The sequence below is a fragment of the Vulpes vulpes genome, chromosome 5 (assembly GCF_048418805.1).
Source record: "Vulpes vulpes isolate BD-2025 chromosome 5, VulVul3, whole genome shotgun sequence".
NCBI classification, from domain to species: Eukaryota; Metazoa; Chordata; class Mammalia; order Carnivora; family Canidae; genus Vulpes; species Vulpes vulpes.
Genome location: NC_132784.1, coordinates 5,769,525 through 5,790,980, shown reverse-complemented (window position 1 = coordinate 5,790,980; position 21,456 = coordinate 5,769,525). Strand labels below are relative to the sequence as shown.

The 21,456-nt window shown below is 39.1% G+C and overlaps 1 protein-coding gene across 2 annotated transcripts in view; it reads left to right on the top strand.

Moving 5' to 3' along the window:
• Positions 1 to 21,456, top strand: part of CNTNAP5 (contactin associated protein family member 5) — a 789,161-nt gene that overhangs the window by 720,453 nt on the left and 47,252 nt on the right. For both annotated transcript variants that reach the window (XM_026015709.2, XM_072757524.1), the window contains one exon: positions 17,148 to 17,278. In XM_026015709.2, coding sequence (XP_025871494.1) covers positions 17,148 to 17,278 — 131 coding nt within the window. The remainder of the gene's footprint in view (positions 1 to 17,147; positions 17,279 to 21,456) is intronic.

Below are 21,456 nucleotides of genomic sequence, written 5' to 3'. Positions count from 1 at the left end.
CAAGTCAGCGCACTGCATCATGTCTACAGATACTAAATGAGAATGTCATGACGCCTCCCAGGCCTGACCCGTCACCCCCTCCTGGAATAGCCCACAGGAACCAAGCCCTTCTTCTCCCATCTTGGTCCTGTGAGAGACTCAGGCCACCCAGACAGCAGCCTTTCAGACCGGCACCCTGGGCCTCTCACAGATGGAGAGTAACTGAAGATAAGGGAGGAAATCAAGGGAGACCATTGCCCACTTATATCCTTATTTTATTTTTATTTTTATTTTTATTTTTTTCCTTATTTGATTTTTAAATAAAACACCACGCTTTCAGCGTTTGTTGTGTGTAATACATTGTGTTTCTTTATTGCAATTATCAGCTAAATGTGATGTATCCTTTTGTAAGTAGTTCCATGTCAGGATAATAAACACTAATGCTTATTGCCTGCTGTAATAGAGTAGTTCCAAGGCAGCTGTGTTCTCTAGCCTGTGTCTATAGCTTTTCTCCTGCCTCCTTGCTGGCAGCTGTCTCAGATGGAGGCTTTCGGGGCCCGGGGAGCCCGTTAGCTTCTGTCAGCAACTGGTTCTGGTCTGGGTGAACTGTACACCACGTGCCAGGGGTGGATGAAAAGTCAGAAGAAAAGGGTCTCCAGGTCAGCTCCACGGTGCTCTTCCTCTGAGATGTGCTCACAGTGGGGTCACAGCTGAGCGGGCTGACCGGATGCCATGAGGAGTGTTGCACTTGACACATCCTACCTGGAGTCCTGATACCCTACAACCGTGACCTTAGAGGAGCCATTTCATTTCTCAGAGACCATGTCAATGCCATAGTTTTTGATAATGTTGCCTACTGCTCTCTCTCTGTCTCTCTCTCTTTTTTTGTAATTCTGTGTTATGAAAAAGGAAGAATTTGTAGGACACCTAAAACCATACCTGCTACATTTTCAAAAAATGCAGGTTTCCTTCTTCTCTTAGTTATTCCTTGGCCATTTGTACCATTGATGTGCTTGAGAAGTGGCTTCTCTAGAACTATAATGTAAGTATCTGCTTGATAGAGACCAACTGTGTGCACACAAAACCCAAGAAATAAGAGAAGATTGAAAGGTGACGAACTTATGTAACATTCACTCTATTTCAGACTGCACCAAGTGCCCTCCTATGCAGAAAATACCATTAGTATCATCCCAAATCACAGATGATGGAGCTGAGACAGAGCAGGTTCACGTAAATTGCTGACAAAGTCACAGCCAAGATTTGCATCAGATAATTCCACTCAGAAGTCTCTATTCCTCACTATTGATATCTAGACGTTAGCTTTGAGAGGTTCTCAGTCTAGAACCTGAAGTCTAGTGTCTTAATTCAAACACACACACACACACACACACACACACACACACACAAGTGATGTTTCCCTTAAAAATGAATTTTTAGACAATTGGCTTTGTTGTTTCATTTCGCCAGCTGTACTTTCTCTGAAGAGTTGAATTTACTGAGCACGAATCCCCAGGGAGAAAGGGCTAATTAAGGCACAGGCTTCCTAGCCAGCTGTTGCATGCAGAGAGAGGTAGTTTGTGTTTAAATATCCAGGCTGTAAAGGGGAGGTGAGGCAGCAGAAGGCCTCTGCAAGCTGCCAGGAGATTTTTCCTGTTGAATGGCCCTGGAAGCAGGGCCTGACACGGCGCAATCTGTAAGTAACAGGACAGTGGACTCCTCCAAATCATGCCAAGGAAGCTCCGGGCAGCACTGTAACCATGGATTCAAGTCACTATGGCATTGAAGGTGCCACTTAGATATCCAGCAGGTATCTATCTCCCCCATACCTTCCTTTGCTGTGCTTGCTTTCAAGATATCGTTAAAATAACTCACAATTAGTACCTACTCTGAAGAGTTATTGCGGGGATTAAATAGCAGCGCATCCAACAGAGAGCATAATTAATGTGGCTTTTATCTATTCCTATATAAATACAAATATAATCAGACTGTGAGTACTGTTTTAGAAATATTCTTTAATATTGCACTGTGGAATCTTTCCATATAGTTATATACTAGCAGATAAATTGTATTAGATGATAACTTGTTCGCATTTTTCCTATGTTTGAATATTAACATTGATTTTAATGTTTTACTGGGTTTTTTTTTTTTTTTGAAGGCTATGATGAATTACTTACTACTGAATCTCGGGGCCTCAACTATTGCCTTGGGTAATTGCTCATTCTACGTGTATGCCTATTTTTTAAGGCTTCACATATACACTGCCAGATTGTCAAAGGTGCTGCAGAACTTGGTACACATGACACCCCTGGCCAAGCTCCTAGAATGCAAAGGGAGGGACTTGCCTACAGTTGAGCATCCTCTGGGATGGCAACATCCAGATCCACACATAGTATTAGGGAGTCTAAAAATCATAAAATCAAACCCTGGTATGGCATTTAGCACCACTTTGTCCCCAGTCATGGAACTAGATGTCTGGCTTCTGAAAATTGGTATTTGCTGAATGTCTGTTATATGGTGTGTAAGGCTAGAGCCTACAATACTGGGTTGTTTGTTTTTCTTTCTCAAAATCTAATGAGATATCTGCAGAATAGATACTGATATTGTTATTTTGCTTTGGGGAACAGAGAGATTAGGTGGCTTGCTAAAGCTCACATGGTAAAGAATGGTTGCCTAATTCTTTCTATGTGATTGACCTAATACAGCTGTACCAAGAAGCTTCATCTCTTGCCCCAGATCACAAATGCTGGTATTAATAGGGAGGACACTAATATCATGGCAAGCACATTGACTTTGCACTCTCCCAGTTAGAAAAGTAACACCTCCGTCCTTCTTTCCAATCGAAAGCATATCAGAGAGAGGAAGGGGAGTTGGAACGGAGGTGGGTAGCCCACGGTAGGTGACTTCAGCTTTGTTCTCTGGTAAGCCAAAGATTTAAGATGGGGAGGGTAGAAAGGAGAATGAAGAGACAGTGGAAAAAATATAGCATTTTCCAAGGGATGAGTGTAGGGGAAAAATGGCTATAAGCAGATTTAAGAAACTTATTCACCTCAGAACTGCAAACAAGGTTCTGGAGTCATTGGGTGGTTAGCCAAGTGCCCTGTAAAGCTCAGAACTCCACACCGTATAGCTCTATGTGAGGAGCAGTAGTGAGAAGCTAATAAGTTAGAGCGGATATTTAAATCGTAATATCGTCTAAAAATAAAAGTGGCCTCTAAATTGAAATTGTTTCTGCCACAAACAGCTCACTCCCTTGCAGGTTTTTATCGTATCCATATGTTCAGGTCAAACACCTGTGTGTGCTTTGTGGCCTGTTTATAGAGGGAATAATTGGGAACAGGGAGTGGTTTTCTGTTTCGGTTTATGATTCTTCAGAGAATCCTTGGCACGTCTAGTCAGGACTATCCCTGTCCTTTCTGCCAGTCCTCAAGTGAGACTAGTGGGGTCATTTCTCAAGTCCTGTCATCTTCTGATATGGGAGCTTAATGAAACATGCTGTATCCGTGGTAGCTTCTATCCAGGCTCTTAAGTGCTCTGCAAATGAGTTCTCCCTACATGCATGGGGAGTACACCTTGGGTTTTGTTTTTTTTTTGTGGTTGTTTTTTTGTTTTTTTTCTGAAATTGTTTAACTATCTTCCATGAGTGTCAATGTACAAATACTCTCTTACCCTAAGAGGCCATAATCCTTACTGAAGAGTTATTAATTATACACATACCTAGTGTTTGTATTCCAGCTTTCCCCCAGGGAGCTCAAAGCACTTTGCAAATATGAATTGCAAACAATAAATAATGACTCTGACTTCTAAGAAACCTATTTCTGAGGGTTTAAGTCAATGCCTCTCTGAGCATTCTCATAAGAGTGAAGCCCTCCCTTCCCTAGGGCAAGAAATCACTTCCTGTCTTCTGTAAGAAAGAACAGTGGATTAATTTTACCAAAGTGGAACTGGGATATGTGAGGGGACACTTTGTAATGATGTTTTAAAAACCAGATACATGACAGTAAGTGGCTTTTGGAAAGAAAACATGGGTTTACGCTAATATCGGGCCATCAGAAATTTTCATTAATCAACAATAATGATAAGGGGAGGGGGCATGTAGGCGTGTACAAAGCATGGACTACAATTTGACAATCCCAAGTTGAGTATTGGCTCTGAAACACCCGAGTGACTAAATCTCCTCGTTGGCTAAAAGAACTCATTTCTTGCCCAACTGATGGGAGTTATCCAAAATGAAATATGTGCAGTTAGGATGGGCCTATTTAGTTCACAGCATGCTCTATTTTGAGTCCCTCACCCAGGGAAAGCAGCAGAAAAATTATTTGGGCCATGTTTGGGTTTAGCACAGAATCCAACTGCAATTGAATTAGTATGTAGCAAATGTGATATTTTAGGAACAGTTTTGTTTGCAAAATAGCAAATAAGTAAGAACCACTGGTTGCTTTCTATGTAAACCTGCTTCTCCTAGGAAATAATCTGTTCTGAAATTTCCCTTTCGCAGAGCAGAAATTTGAACTTGAGATGAGGATCAAGTCTTTCAGAATTCTTTGAGGCTGCTGCCTACCCAGCAATTTGTACACATTCAATTGATATCAATTGGTAATGAGACCAGCTCTCCAGGTGGCTGTTTCAGAGCTCGCCACCACTCTTGCTTCTTCCCAATTCCCTGTTGTGTAAATGGAGCTCTTAAATATGGTGCTGCATTAATAGAGCTCCTTGAAGAATCATTTTGCAACAACAAAAATGATGACACAGTATAAGCCAAACCAACTAAAATGATGATGATGATGATGATGATGATGATGATTCACCCTTTATCCTGATTCCATAAGGAATTCTTGCAAAACAGCTTCAGGAGTGACATAATAATCAAAATAATAATTATGACACAAGCTCACATTTATGAATGTCATGTTGCAGATACTTTAAAAGTACTAAATATGGCTTGAATTCACAGAATTTCATGGAGTAAATGTTATAATTGTACTCATTTTGCACCACAAGAAGCGAGGTACTGGGAGTCCATTTGATTTACCCAGGGCCTCACCGATAATATAGAGAGATATTGGGATCTGCTCCTGGAAGACTAGCTAATAATAACTATTACTCTGCCCTGCCTCTCAGAAAACATGTTGACAGGCACACACACAGGCTCAGGATTTGAACTGGGCCACCATGTCATGGAATTCTACAATGATTCTGTCATTGGAAAGGGTAGAGTGTCTTGTGAAAGAATACATCTTTTGTTCCCATGCATTATAACCAGACTTTGAACTGGACAGCAATATTCCCAACTTAGGATAAGGCAATATCTTACCACACAGGGCTGACTGAATCTAATTCGGTTATAGTCAACACAACCTCCCTGTCAATGGCTCTTAGCTGTTTATTTCCAGCCAATGCTTTCCTCCAATATTCCAGTTCCCATATTTCTTGCTGTTTATGGCTATTTTTTTCCTTTATATCTTTAATACATCACATAAATTTTAGTAGTTAAAACCTACTTTTTGTTCCATTTTAAGACTTGTCTTTTTTTTCTTTCCATATTGCCAGTATTATTAAAGCTATCAATTAATTCCTTAATTCATTAGATGACTATTAATGAACTACCATATACCAGATGCCTTTGATAAGTACTGAAGATCCAGAGGTTGAGTGAAATAGAGAGGACCTCTGTCCTCTTGGATCTTCCATTCCTTTGGAAGAGTCACACATTAATACACTAAGAGAAATAGAATTACAAACTGTGAAGTTTCCTATGAGAAAATGCAGCGTATTATGAGAGCTCCTATCAAAACTGGGGGAGGGGTGAAAAGAGGGCATTCCTGGGGGGAGAGATGGTTCTCCTCCAGTAGGAAGGGTGGGTGGGCCCCCTGGATGGATGGGGTGGATTCCTGTAGAGGAGATACTGGCAGCAGGCACTTTCTTAAGAGGGCAGACAATGTGTGGGGTTGCTGACAGATGGTTCATCTGCTCACAGAGAATGGAGAGTGATATGAGAGGGGTCAGCTGGACACAGCACTGTCAGGCCCAGAACCTTATGGTCATGCTTCTTCTCTTTGTCTTCCATTAAATCCTGCTGATTTCAGTGTTACCTTCTGAAAATTATCTTTTCTCTTATCCAGTCTTGCCTTGACTCTGACTATAGGCCTTTAAATTGCTTTCAGGGCTCCCATCTCTAGCCACCCTAAGGCACTAAGGCCTGGAATTTTTCTCTGCAATTTTTCCAAGATATATCCTACAATATTCTTTCCATTAGAAACTTCACTGACTCCTCAACCATTGCAGTATAGGCCCTGACTTATGAGACAGTGTATACAGACCCCTAGCACCTGGCATAGCCTGCTTTTACATGAGGAACTGAACTTCTTGTCAGAACGTTTCTTGCTTTAACACTCTTCTCTAAACTAGAATGTATTGTCAACCATTGTAGAAGTGTTTGGGGAGCTCTGGAGCTCTTTACTAAATATTGGAAAACTCAAATGTGATTATTTTATTTTTCATTCAAGAAAAGCACACTGGTCTCTTTTTCAGTGTTTCCATAAGTGAACAAATATGCTGATGTCTTGAAAAAATAACATTAGCTTTCTTTGTATGTACAGGTTTTCTGAAATGCATTCATTCTTTCATTTGGTAGGTATTTCAGCAGCTCTTACTGTGACATGAGAATGGTGGAGGAAAAACTTTAAAGGATGTGAACCTCTTTTGCGTGGAATATAAGACTACAGGAGGGCTTTGGGGAGATATAGCTAAAAGGTTGAGATAAGATTAGGTGATATAAGTGTCTGGACCTGATTATGTTGACAGGTATGGAGGGTTCTTCACAGTGAGTTAAAGGCATGATGAAGGAAGGTAAATTTGATATTGATACAGGGGAAAGTGCTAGAGAAAAGGTGGTCAGTAGGTCATGTATGGCTCAGGCATTGTAGAATATTGGAGGGATGTCCTTGAATAAAGGGCCACCTTTCCACCCATTACATGCTCCCATCAAGGCTGGGACATTTCCTTTAGGAACTGTTTTATTCATAAGTTTAGGTTTACTTTCCATCCTCACTGGGAGGTATAAGCTCCATGAGAGGAGAATCCTTGGCTATCCAGTCCTAGTGCCCAGCAAAAAATAGATAAATGAATGAATGAATGAATACATACATACATACATAATTAAAAAATTGCAAAGTAGCAGAGTAGGCAGTCAATAGGCAAAAATGTGGAGGCTTAACTACACAGCCTCAGATGTTTTTTTTTTTTCCTCCAAGGACTATTATTAATATTTACTCCTATTTTTTTTTCTCTCATAGGACTATGATATAACCTTCATTATCTCAGTAGAGGGCAAAGACTCGTATCTTTTCTCTTTAGTGCATATATAATGTGCATATATTTTTTGATAGATTAACCTGAGTAGTTGAGCGAGGGTATGCCATATGTGTAAGCATACGTGAGTGAGAGGGTTTGCGTATGTTAGTATGGGGAGAGATGTCTTTATCATTATTTCATTTCTGTTATACTTCATATTTAGAAAAAAAAGGGGTTGAGGAGAAAAAAGTATTCTGGGCTGCTATTCTAGTCTCCTCTCTCCGTTCTGTCTCGGATCAGGAGGTGAGAACCTTCTCCAGCTTACCTACCTCAAATCCATGGTGGCAAGGAAACACAGTAGAATAGGCCTTGGCTTCAAAGCCTTGTATTGCATCTGAGACTTAAGGTACATTTTTAACTTCCCTGAGGTTTCTCATTTGTAACAAAAATAATGACTATTCCAAACTGTCATGTCATAGGCTCTGACCCAGTGAAGTGGCCGGTTCCTCTTAGGGATGGGGCAGGAATCTTGGGAAAGGGTTTTTGGGAGGAGCCAGAAACAAGATCTTCAAGCCTGGATCTTGGGACATCCCCAAATGCAAGTGAAGTGCCCCACATAAATGCACAAGAGCTTTCACAAGGAGTGGCCCAGGATAGGCACTTGGTTAACTTCTTATTTATCCTCTTCTTTGAGCTCATTTCTCAGACACAAATGACCATCTCCATGGCTAGGGCCCCATGTTTGAATAAGAAAGACTAAGGGATCCCTAAGGGAGAACATCCTGGATGTGGCCTTCACTTCTGAACCCTTGGGAGTCCCCGTTGGAGGAACCCTACCAGGCAGGAAAGGCCTCCATGTGATCGTCTCTGTGCCATTAAACAGGATCCTGTGGTTATATCTTGATGACTTTGCATTGTGAAAAGTGCCTGAAGTTATTCAGAGCTAGTTACACTATTTGTTAATGATTTTAGAAAATGGTTTAGGAAATCATCTCTAATTGACCATCATTTATATTTTCATTTATGGAAGTGCCTGAAGCCAGCACTGACTGCTCTGCAATTTCTGTACTTGGCAGGCTGCATGGCACTGACAGGCATCAGGAAAACACAAAAGCCCAGGCATGTGGGTGCTGTTCAGACCATGCTACACCTTTCATTTCTTTAAGTTTTAACAAATCATCATCCTATGCTCAACATTTTTCTTAACATTCCTTCTTCATCATTTCCAAGTGGTGTGCACAGTATTGGATGCCCAGGATACTTTCAGACTTGATTATTCAATGCAGGTTGGCTCAGCTCCCCATCATATGGATGTATTTGTGCTGTGGTCAATCATGCTAGCCCCAGTCCCTGGAATGACATCATTAGAAAATGTATCAGAGCTGTCATCTGGAGCAGTGCTTTTGAACTTAGCTTAATGAATAACATTTAGAAAAGGCAAAATTATGATTTGAAGAAATAATGGCTTCATAGAGGTAATGGTTTCCTTAAGGAACAAAAGGTTTACATCTTAAATTCATTATCTTCTGCTTATTCTCCATGGGTACACCTGCATTCCATCTAACCACAGACACGCACACCCTCCTCTTTTTCTTCTCCCTGCTATGTCCTCTTTTTTCATCTTTCCTTCCCCTTGTCTGTGTGACTAAGTTTTATGTGTTCTTTATGACTCCAATTCGGGGATCATCACCACTAGCAAACATTCTCTGATTTTCCAGTTTTCTTACCTGGACAGATGCATTTCCAGAATTTGTCTTCACTATACCCTGTGCTATACTAGTCTTCGCATGGTCCTGGGTCACTTAGTAGGCTGTTCATGCTTTGTCTTTCTTCTCTGAGCCAGTGTTCATAACACCATTCCTGGAACATCCTGGTGTGGCCCTACTGTCTGCTGCACATTGACGGAAGGCCTGCTTATGTGGAGCTCCATACTGGGCACTATGAGAGATGGAAAGAAATATTTATTGCTCCTAGTTAGAGAGAAGTACAAACTCTCAGTGGCATTTTAGCCAATCCGATAACAAGTCACAAATGGTGACCCAAGATTTCTGTGGATTTGATCCTTTTTACTGTCAGTACCTGTCGTTATCAAAAATTTTTTAATATTCAAAAATACATGCACAGCTAACATTAGTTCCAAATAGTGTAAAGTTTTAAGCACCACGATCAAAAGCATCTATATTCAAAAGCAATTGGATCATAAAAAGTGAACATAAAATTTACAAAGCCGCCTCATCCTGAATACTTTAAAGACTAATTACTATGTTGAGTTCTAATGACTATTGCCTTCAAACCCCATAAATCATATACAAATAAGAGGAAAGAGTTTTTTAAATGTAAGTGAACTCTAATTGGGTCTCAGCAGAAAGGAAAATAGATCTTTAGTAGCTCAGTGAAATCTCTAAGCACATAAAGCACCAGCCAGTGTTTCCCATGGAGTTTTGTGGTCTGTGCCTTGTACACATGTTGTAAAGACTGGATTTAGAGAACAAACCTGAGCCAGAGGAACCCATTTGGTTTCATTCCTTTATATCATTTGAAAAATAAAAATTAAAAAAATAAGTTACTAATTTTGTCATTCAGTGTATTTTTCTTTTGTTGGAAAGCGGCTGACATTCCATAATGTAGGCCATAAGGAAAAAAGGGGTTTGGGCAGAGGGCCATGTAAGAGGGCAGTTGGTCTGCCTTTATTCCCAGTAATGGGACTCTTTTGCTATGCAAATGACTTTTGAATGAAAGGTAAGGCAGGTTGTGGAATATTTTGTGCAAACGTAAACAGAAGCATTGAAATAGAAGAAGATAATTGTTACTTATTAAGGTGCTTACAATAGGGCTGAAAGAAGCAAACCAGAACCCATCACCGAATAAGCTGGAGGATTTGGTACCTGTTTATGACTTCCTCTGAGAGTTTTCAAGGTTGTTTTTGAATAAGAAATGAATTGAGCCCTAGAAAACCATCATAGCTGAGTGGATCTGGGAATGCTCAACGCATTGCAGTTACTGACTCATGAGAAATTCTCAAATAGCTGAGAATTTTTTTTTTAAGGATAGCTGATTCTTTTCACTTCTAATCTCTCTTCACCTTGCCCAAGATAGTATTAAGAAGAACAACCTTAATGTTTAACTTTGCCATGAAAATCGACTTTATCTTCCATGGGGCTTGCAATTCTTTTAGTATTAATGTCTCCTTTTTCCAAAAAGCTTACAAATTTAAGATATTTTTTGTTTTAATTTAGGGACATTTCATTAAATTTAGCATTCAGTTGTGCATGCAGTGATTTGAGAACAAGCTCTGGACAATTGAGTTTGGCTTCAGAGTGGCCACAAATTGGTTTTTAGTGTTTTATCTGTGAAATATGGCAAGTAGGATTATCATGCAAATATATGCCTTTATCCAAAGGGCTTTATTTTTATATGGTGCGCCCCAAGGAAGAGATGCAAAGTATGGCTGCTACCCTACAGAGAAATTCAGATTACAATTAGATTAAAGGGAAGATCTGTATGAAATGACTGATATCTAAATGTCCAACCAGGTTAGAAAAACTACATTTTCTTTACATGTAAAATTAGTGTAAAATATTAATGTATATGTCATAATTTTTGAGGTATAAAGGTGAAATATGAAAAAAAAAGTTTAGACAATCCCTAGAACAAAATAGGCAGGTGATGATATTTTAATACTACTGATTATATGCATAACAGTAATTAACAGTTCTAGCTGTAACAGTGACTATTGAAATTATCATGATCGACTCTTAAAAATTGATTTCATTAGAAATGTTTAAGCATGAGTGAGATAAAAGAAATATTTTTCATATATCACCAAACCTACCTATCCACTCATTCAGCCTATTAAAAAAAAATCAATGAATATTTAATGCCCTCCCTCCTCCTTATTATATGCTAGACATTTTTTTTCTCAACACTGAGAATACCTTGGGAAAAAATACAGATAAATTTCTGTTATCATGGAGCTTATAATTAAATGAATGATGAAAATTACTGAACGAGTTTAAAAATGTATGACTTAAGAAAAGAACAGAATGGTGATAAGTACTCTAAAAACTAGTTATTTGAAAAACTGGACATTTCTACAATGTCTGACTAAAATATCTGTAAGGAATATTTTTACCTAGTGACTCAGAATGAGTTTATGAGTTTGTGTGACTGAAACAATATTTCCCGTAAATATACTGAATCATATTCATATCTTCTGTTCTAGACTCTTCCATTTTATTAACTCTGCCTTTATGCAACTTACATTCTAGTACAGGGAGATAGACAATAAATAATAAATGTAACAATAAGGAAAATGTTACAAGGTTATAAGCTCTGTTGTGGGGGGAAGAGCAGAGTAAAGAGGTCAGGAATATGTGTAAGTAAGGTGAAGTTCTCACAGTTTTCAACATGACTGATAGTCATGACTCTTTCATGTTGAAAGAGTCAACTCTTTAAGCAGGTGGTATTTGAGCAGAAATTTGGAGGATTTGTGGGATGGGGGATTGTTTGTTGGGGATCCATGTGTATATCCAGAGAAGAGCATTCCAGGCAAAGAAAACAGGGAAAACAAAGTCTGAGACAGTTGTATGATTGTTGTTTGAGAACTATTAAGAGAAGCATTGTGACTGGACCCCAGTGAGAAGGCAAAATGGAGTAGATGATGAGGAAAAAGAAGTAATGAAAGCCTTAGGACCCTATAATCACAACAAAGGTATCTCCTTCTACTCTGGGTAAGATGGGGAGTTATTAAAGAGCTTTGAGCAGGGGAGTAGTAGATCTGATTGATACTGATTTATAGCAACTGACCTGATTATTGCTGATTTATATGATTTACACATCTGATTTGTTTATAACAGGATTGTTCTACATGCTCTGGTAAGAATCCTTTATAAGGGGCTAAGGCTAGAAAAGACATAATTAGGAGGCTATTGAAATAATCTGGGTGAGAAATGCTGGCTGTTTGGATGAGGGTGGCAGTAATAGAACTGGTGGGAGGTAAAGAAATAGTTGGAGTAAGGACATATTTTGGAGTAAGGGTGTATAAAAGTATGTCATACCCTCCTGGAAAGAGGGTATGAAACAAAGAGACATCAGGGGTGATTCTAAGATTTTTGGTCAATCATCTGGAAGTATAGGCTTACTAGTACTTAAGGTGAGAAGTTATGGAAGGAATGATTTAGAAAAGAGGATCATAAATTCAGGCATATTAATGTTTAAGGTTATTAGGCATTCAGGTAGAGATGTTGAGAAGATAATTGTATAGAGGAGACTGCAGGTATGGGGAGAAGATCAATATGGAGATATAAATTTGGAATTGATCTACATTTGGGTAATGTACTGCTTTCAGTAGTGTCCCTCCAAATTCACCTAAGAACTTCAGAATGTGATTTTATGTAGAAACAGTGTCTTACCACAACTAATTGGTTAAGATAAAGTCATGCTGGATTATAGTGGATACTAAATCAAATTACTGGTGTCTTTATAAGGAGAAGAGATATTGATACACAGACTTAGAGACACATGGATACATGCAGAGAGCAGGACATGTGACATGACAGTAGAGGCAGAGATTGAAATGATGCAACTATAAACCAAGGAAAACCAAAGATTGTCGGATCCCAGAAGAAACTAGGAAGAGGCAGGAAAGATTTTCCCCCGTGGAAATGCTGACACTTTGATTTCAAACTTCTAACTTCCAGAATTATGTGTAACAGCAATTCTAGGAAACCAAAAAGATAATAGTGAAACCATAATACTGGATGAGATGGTCAAGAGAATAAGTGTTGATAGAGAAAAGTCCATAGACTGAGCCCTCGGACTTCAACATCAAGAGGGCAAGGAGAAATAGAGGAACTGGTCATGCAGAAGGATGGGCCAATGAAGAAGGAAGGAAAGTAGGAGAGAGAATGTTCTAGAAGCTAAGTGAAGAATTTTACAGAAAAGAGAGTGACTGTCTAGAATGTTAAAGAGACTTAAGATGGGGATTTTGAGTGGTAATTTGGTTTAGCAACTTGAAGGTCATTGATGACTTTACCAATAGAAGTTTTTGGTAGAGACCTAGGGCTAAAATCCTACTGGAAGGATTTTAAAAGTAGATGAAAGAGAGGAATTGGACATAGGAAATATAGATAAAACCTCAGGAGTTTTATCATAGACCAGAAGAGAACAGAGAAATATAGCAATAGCTACAGTTAAGAAGGTTGAAGAGTTTTCTTTTCTTTTCATTTTTCCCCCTTTAAGATAGGAAAAATGCTAATGGAAATGTAATAGAGAGGATGAAACAAAAAAAAATTGTAAAGGAAGGGGGATGTTTCCTGACTGATGTCTTCAAGTACATGAGAAGGATGAAAAGGAATGCGTAAAATGATATTAGGTGAGATCGTGGACAGTTTATCAAAGTAAAGAAAAAAAGTAGAACATACAGGTTTAGAAATTGATAGTTTAGTAAATATGGTAGCAGGAGGTTGTGGGGGTTCTTTTCTGGTTGCTTCAGTTTTGTTGGAGGTTGGAAGGCATCAGCTGAAAGTTGGGAAGAAGGCAGAGTTGGGGGCCAGAGGACAGAAGAGAAGACATTAAAGAACAGTCTAACCCATCAAGTGCACTGAGACAGAGATGATGCAAGAAAGACCCATTTGAAGTTGTGGACAAATCTGAAGTGGCCTACGAGCAGTGTACATGGTTTGTATTGTCTTCTGCCAGCTAAACCTGGCAGGAGTAGAGACTGTGTAGGTTGCATTTTAGTAGTTACAGTTCTGCGAAACAAATATGTCCATTCAGTAAAGAGTGGCCAAGGGAATTAAGACCCTGTAAGAGATGATGATTTACGGGCAGTTTGAGCTAGGTCAGGAGAAAAAAGAGGATATGAAGGGGTTGAGAAACATCAAGTAGTTGGTGAGATTACTTCTTACACTAGGGATTTGGGGAATCCAGGCATTAAAAGAAGGGAGCCAGAAAGGGAGGAGGTTGTATTCAGGAAGTGAGACACTTTCCTTGCAGTTATGGAGGGGTTGTAATTATTAGTAATAGCAAATACCAAATTCTGATATTGATTCCATGATGCACTGATCATTCATGACTAGCAGTTTTGGAAAACATTGTTACATGGAGATGCCGAGGTAGGTTTGTATGGATATAAAAAGCATGACTGCATGGATCACATCTGATCCATGATAGAGGAGAGACTTTCTGGCAATGATCTGTATGAGGAGCATTCCAGATGGTGAGAAAACCAAGTGTAAGACTCTAATGCAGGAGTGAACTTGTCACATTGGGGATTATGAAGTAGGTCAATAGTGGTCGGAGCTTAGTGAGCAGGAGCAAATGTGGAATGCAGTAAGATCAAAGAGGTGTAGAAGAAGATCAAAAACATCCTGAAGGCCATGGCAAATAATTTGGATTTTATTCTAAGTGTACTTAGGAGTTATTAAAATCTTTTAATAAGTGGAACCAAAATTTCAAGTCTATTTCAACTGCTATGTAGAGAATGGATGGGTATGGGATAAGAGGAGTTAAGACTAGAATCTGGGAGATGACTTCAGATGTGTTGCAACAGTCCACATGAGAGTTGGTGATGGATTGAATGAGGTTGTGGTGGTTGATCTAGAAAGAATCTTGGAATGCAGAATTTACTTTGTAGAAACCAGATGGCTGCTGATGACTTGGGTATGCATTATGTGTGTAGGGGTACTAGCAAAGGAAACCAACAAAACAAGGAGTTTTGACATAAGCAACCAGTGGATGGGTATTGCTAATGAGGGGGGGCAGTGAAGACAGAAGAGAAGTCTAATTGAAAGAAAGAAGGAAAGAAAAAGAGGAAAGGAAAGGAAAGGACAGGACAGGAAAGGAAAGGAAAGGAAAGGAAAGGAAAGGAAAGGAAAGGAAAGGAAAGGAAAGGAAGAAAGAAGGAAAGAAGGAAAGAAGGAAGGAAAGAAAGAAGGAAGGAAAGAAAGAAGGAAGGAAGGAAAGAAAGAAGGAAGGAAGGAAAGAAAGAAGGAAGGAAGGAAGGAAGGAAGGAAAGAAAGAAAGAAAGAAAGAAAGAAAGAAAGAAAGAAAGAAAGAAAGAAAGAAAGAAGTAAAGAAAGAAAAGAAAGAAAAATATCTTTAGTACAGGGTCAAATGTCTAAAAGTAGGCATGTATGGTTTTGTCTTTGCTTTCAACTAGGTTATAAAACTCTTAAAAATAGAACTATAATATTGTAACTGTTTATTTAGTATCTGACACACAGTGAGTAATTTTTAGCTTATAATTTTGGTGGAGTGGTAATAAAATTCTCCAGAGTAGATATTTTATTCAACAAATGTCTTCTGGAGACTTACGATAGCAAACCACATGTTATACTTTGTAGACACAAAGATGAATAAGCAGCTATCCCTCCTAGGGGACCTTAAATTCAAGAAAAAAAGACAAGATAAACATGATAAATTGAGTCTGTTACTAAAAGTGAGCGCAGTGGTAATATAATACAATAAAAGATTGTGTCAGACTTAAGGGTTAGTGAAGACCTGGTTCATGTGAGATGGGGTTTAAAGAATGAGGAGGAGGTTGCCAGGCAGATGAGGAGGCAGAGGAAAAGAAAAACACACAGTGGTAAAGAGGAACATTATTTGGGGAGATGCTGAGTGTTCAGGTGTGATTCAGATATGAGTAAGATGTACATGATAAAGTTGGAAAGGTAAAAAAATAAATAAATAAAGGGCTTTGTACATCAGGCTAAGAAGTTGGAATATATCATGTAGTATTAAGGAGGCTTGGAATTTTTTAAGTGCGAGAGTCACATGTCCAAATATGTGTTACAATACACTAATGGCAGTGTAGAAGACAGTAGAGTAAGAGGACTGGAAAAGTGGGAACAGATTAAATAAAATAAAACAAAATGATGTTTTTGAATAACTGAGATGCAAGAATCTTTAAGGCCCAACTTAAGGATTTTAACTGGATATTACTGAGACTTTTTAATTTTCAGTTTCTACTTCATATTTTCCCACTCTTATGAGTTGACAATTGTCAAGAAGGACATGAATAATAAAATTAATGAAATGAAAATCAAAACACCAAGATTCTTAGAATTAGAAGGAATCTGGAAGAGCATGTTACCCAACAGCCCACTAGTGCGCATAATGGGTGTTTCCTTAAAATAAGCTCGCTTTGGCCAGGTCCCCTTGCCCTACACCTACATATTTCCACCACTACCATGGTTCAACTCCTCTCAGTACTAAATATGCTACTGCTACAGAGCTATTATTTATATTTAGGTGGTAAAAACCCAAATAATAATAATAATTGGGCAACAATATTTGGGAATATGCAACAGTCAGAGCCAGAAAGAGAGAGCAAACCAGAAAAACCAGCATTAGCTGTTCTTATATCAGCTGACTCTATTGTGTATTGGTCTCATAGACCAAACATGTTTCTTCTACTCTGGCTTAGATTATTTTATAATCTTATTTCACATTATGTATTCTGAAATGCCATAAAGGCAATAGGAAGGAAAGGAATTCTAGGAAGAAGAAAGAATTAAAGACAGAATGGAAAGGACTCTATTTTATCAAAGTTTTCACAATTCAATTACAAAATAGACCTGTGGCTGTTTTATTTTCCAGTCTGGCATTGTGGTTTCTGATCTCTCTCTCTCTCTCTCTCACACACACACACACACACTCACACACACACACACATACACGCACACACAGGATTTTGCACCTATACTTAGTCCATATGGACCCAGATGCTATAGTAATAGCATATGTGAATACCTTTTTAAAATTTGAATAATAAACCCTAGAAAACAGTAACGATCAACTAAAAGACAATTTTATAAAATTTTTGCATTTTATGAATCCTATGTTTAGTTCTAATTTCTAATATATATTTTTTCAAGGAAGCTTACAGGTTCGCTATCAGCTAAGCAAGGAAGAAACCCAAGTTTTCAATATTGATGCAGAGAACTTTGCCAACAGAAGGATGCACCAGTTGAAGATTAACCGGGAAGGAAGAGAGCTTGCTATTCAGGTACCTTACTTCTCTTCTCATTCAGCCAAATGTGCTTTGACTGTTCAGCAAAATTTTCTGAGCTTCTGCTCTGATCCATGTATGCATCCAAGTTCCGGGGATATATGTTAAGTACACTTGACTCCAGCCTTTGAAGAAGTAGACAAAGTGAACTACAGTGTGTTCCCTACTTTCTACCAGCATCAACATCACCTGAGACCTTGCTAGAAATGCAGATTTGTGGGCATTACATCAGATTACTTAATCAAGACATTTTTGCAAGGGAGGTGCCAGGTGATCAGAAGCCTAATCAAGTTTGATAATCTTGAAATGGAGTCTAAAAGGAAGACACACAGCTGAAGAGGAAATTATAAGAGACTGGCGAGGGCTAGGGTAGAAATGTGCACAGGTGATATGGGAGCACAGGGGAGGGCACTCAATATTTGTTTCTTGGAGAAAGTTAAGAATAAGCTGAGTCTTTAAGGTGAGTAGGAATTGGCTAAGTGAAGAAGAAGATAGAAAGAAATACTTTAATGATTAGTCCATGTGAGAAGCAAAGATGTCCAGAAGAGCAGATCAGGTGGCAGGTACCCTGGAATTCCAGGGGTCTTGGTATAGACAGCAGGGAGCAGGTGAGGGCACATCACAACAGAGAATTGGCAGAGTCCAGATCATCCTATTCAGAATCATGACTTCAAGTGAGCTCTTCATCTGACCAACAATCAGCTCTTATGTGCTTAATCTATTACTCTCTTGATCGCCTGGATGATAATTTTAAACCTCCTTCGTTCTCCTTTTAGCCCAACAATTACAACCCCATCTTCACTTGTACAAGATGACTTTGTTTTCTTCCTTCTTGGGGTAAATGTAGCATTCAGAAGAGAATACCTGCACCCTCTCACCACCAGATTAACCCACTCACCTGCATTGGTGTCTGGGCAGTCTGTCTCCCTCATGTTGATGAATATGAGCAGGCAGGGCTTCTAGCTAAGGCTGAACACACCAGTTGTAGGCCTGGTCTCCTACCCCACTCAAGAACATCACTCCAGCATCTAGATCTTCCCCTCCCTTGTCAACATTCCCCAGTTCTGTTGAATGACTTCCTAAAGCATAAACACACAAGGATTTCATGCATTAGAAACGTGATTACAACACAACACAACACAATACAACATGATAGAAAACATTCTTTAGGTCAGAGAAGGAGACCTCTCTCTTATGACTTCATACACTGTCCCATTTTCTCTTTCAGTTTATTGCCCACATACTTGGGAATGTTTATATATTTGGTTTTCCAAATTCCCCTTACTTTTTCTTAAAACCTGCACCAATGAAGGATTTGTCACTATGCTGGAGTAAAATCATACTTCTCAAGACACCAATGATCTTCAAGAATCTAGCAATCCTTTCCTTACTTGTCTTCTCACTGGCATTTGGCACAGTGATACCTCTGCTTTTGAGACACATTCTTATTTGACTTGTAGAATACCACTCCCACCTATTTCTTCTGCATCTCTTTTGTTACCTTCTTGCCATTATCTGAACTAGAGCATCCCAGGACTCATCTTCACATTCCTTTTATTTTGAGTTTATACTCATTCCATGTCTAATGTGATTCAGACTCACATCTTTAAATGCCATGGAATGCTAATTAGTTAATCCCTAAGGTACATCTAACTCCAGTACATTCTCTGAATTCCAGGCCTATCTCTCATTGCCTACATGGTATATCTCTTTGAATGTCTATCGGGCATCTTAAACATTACATATTTTGCACTGAGCTACTGAGAATCTTTCCCCAAACACACCTTATATCCATAATCTTCCACATCTCAGTTAAAGACAGCTCCATTCTTGCAAATTCTCAGTCTAAACACTATGGTGTTATCTCTGATATCACTCTTCTCTCATGTGCAACATCCTGTTGAACTTCTACCCTGCCCCAGCCACCTTCATCTCATCCTTGGATTGCTACAGTTTGAAATTGCATCTTAATCGACAGATCTCTGCTTCACTTTTTGTTCCCCTACAGCCTGTTCTCTACACATCAGCCATAGAGATCCTATTAAAACATAAATCAGGGATGCCTGGGTGGCTCAGCGGTTGAGCATCTGCCTTTGGCTCAGGGCGTGATCCTGGAGTCCCAGAATCGAGTCCCACATTGGGCTCCCTACATGGAGCCTGCTTCTCCCTCTGCCTCTGCCTCTGTCTCTGCCTCTCTCTCTCTCTCTCTGCCTTTCATGAATAAATAAAATCTTTAAAAAAAAAAAAAAAACATAAATCAGATAGTGGAGCTCTTCCATCCGAACACCTTGATGATTTTCTTTCTCATGTAGAATAAAAGCTAAAGACCTTGCAGAGACTTAGGAGATCTCTATGACCCAGCATCTGCTGCTCCATTCGCTATTACTTCTCATATATCAGTACTTTCTTTGACTCCATTCATGCTACTCTGGCCTTCTTGTTTTCGAGGCTCTTGAATGTACTTGAATATGCTTTGCCTAGAATGCTATTGTCCATATATCTACATTCCTAATTGAACTTGCACTTAAAATTTTTTATTTATTTATTTATTTGAGAAAGAGCATAAGCAGAGGGAGAGGCAGAGGGAAAAGCAGACTCCCCACTAAGCAGGGAGGCCTATGCTGGAATTGATCCCAGGACCCTGGGATCATGATCTGAGCCCAGGGCTTAACTGATTAGCCACCTAGGTGCCCTGTACTTGCACTTCTTCCCAGGGTTTACTCAAAATGCTATTCTCAATGAGACAATTTTTGATCATCTTCTTTAGTACAGCGACCTAGGCCTTTGACTTCCACCCTACAATGCTTATGCACAATCTAACTTTCAATATAATTTATTTATTTATCTAATTTTTTTTTTTTTGTCCTCTCTCTTTCCTCTAGAGGACAGGGATTTTTCTCTATTTTCATTACCCTAGAATCCCCACCTTATCAAGCAGTGCCTAACATACAGCAAGTATTCAATTAATATTTATGAAGGAAATGAATGAATTCTAGAGGATTTATTGTACTATGTGGAGGAGATCAAATTCGCCCTGTGAAGAAGTGAAGGGAAACCATTGGATTTTAGGCAGGGGAAGTAGTAGCATGGTTAGATTTTCATTTTCAGGGATTTACTGTGATTACTGCATAGAAATGCATATTTGGGAGTGATAAGACATAAGACAGAGGCTGGTCAGAAAGAAATCATGGGGACTTCAATTGGTACAGTGGGGGAACCATGGAGATGAAGATGTTAAAGGCCATAGAAGCAACATCCACGTTTTGGATATGGGCTATGGGAGAAGTCACGGTTGTCTACTAGTTTTTTTTCTTGACTGAGTGGGAGTTCAGGAATAATTGTCAAGTGTATGGTACAAAATCAATCCCTGAGTGATTATAATTTAATGAGCTCACCTCTAGAATTTGCTCTTGAAATAAGGGCACACATCTTTGGAGAAAGTTTAGGTTGGGGAAAGATTGAGGGAGGAAAGGTATGGAAATGGCGACTTCTCAATGACTTTTGACTGAGGTGCTGATGGGACATGCAGGATGCATTCTAGTAGGCATGCATATGTATGATTCAGTTTTCCTTCTTAATATTTCCTGTATTCCTTTCCATAAATGAAAGACACAAACAGGTCAGGGAGAGAACAATAAGTATTTCCTTCTCTTTTCTATCAAAAGATTTCCAATCAATTTAATACTCAATGATAAGCACATATTGGTTGAAAAGATATTTCCAAAACACTGAGGGAGCAGAAAAACCTAGAGCCAGAGACTTTTTTTTTATATGTAATTTTAAATCAGTTTATTGACACAGTAACACAACACACCTGCCTCCCAGACACCCCCACCCCTCTTATCCTATCTAGATCTCTTCTTCCTCCTGCTTAGAACAAAGTTCAGTAAAAACAGAAAAGGGTAGGCAACTACTGCATCTCCGGTCCTACCCTTAGGCTGAAGCAGAGTGTAGGCCTTACTCAGAAGTGGTTAGAGAGAGGCCAGGTGGGCATCACTCTACTCAACCAACTAGAGGCATGTAGTCCTTAAAAACAAATTCCCTTCTAACCCCTAGACCTTGAGCTGCTTTTCCTCCTTCTTTCTTTGTGATGCTATGAAGATCATGGGGACTGAGCCTGCAACCAGCAGCAAGTACTCCTAGCGATGATTTAAGAATTGTAATTTGGTTAGTGT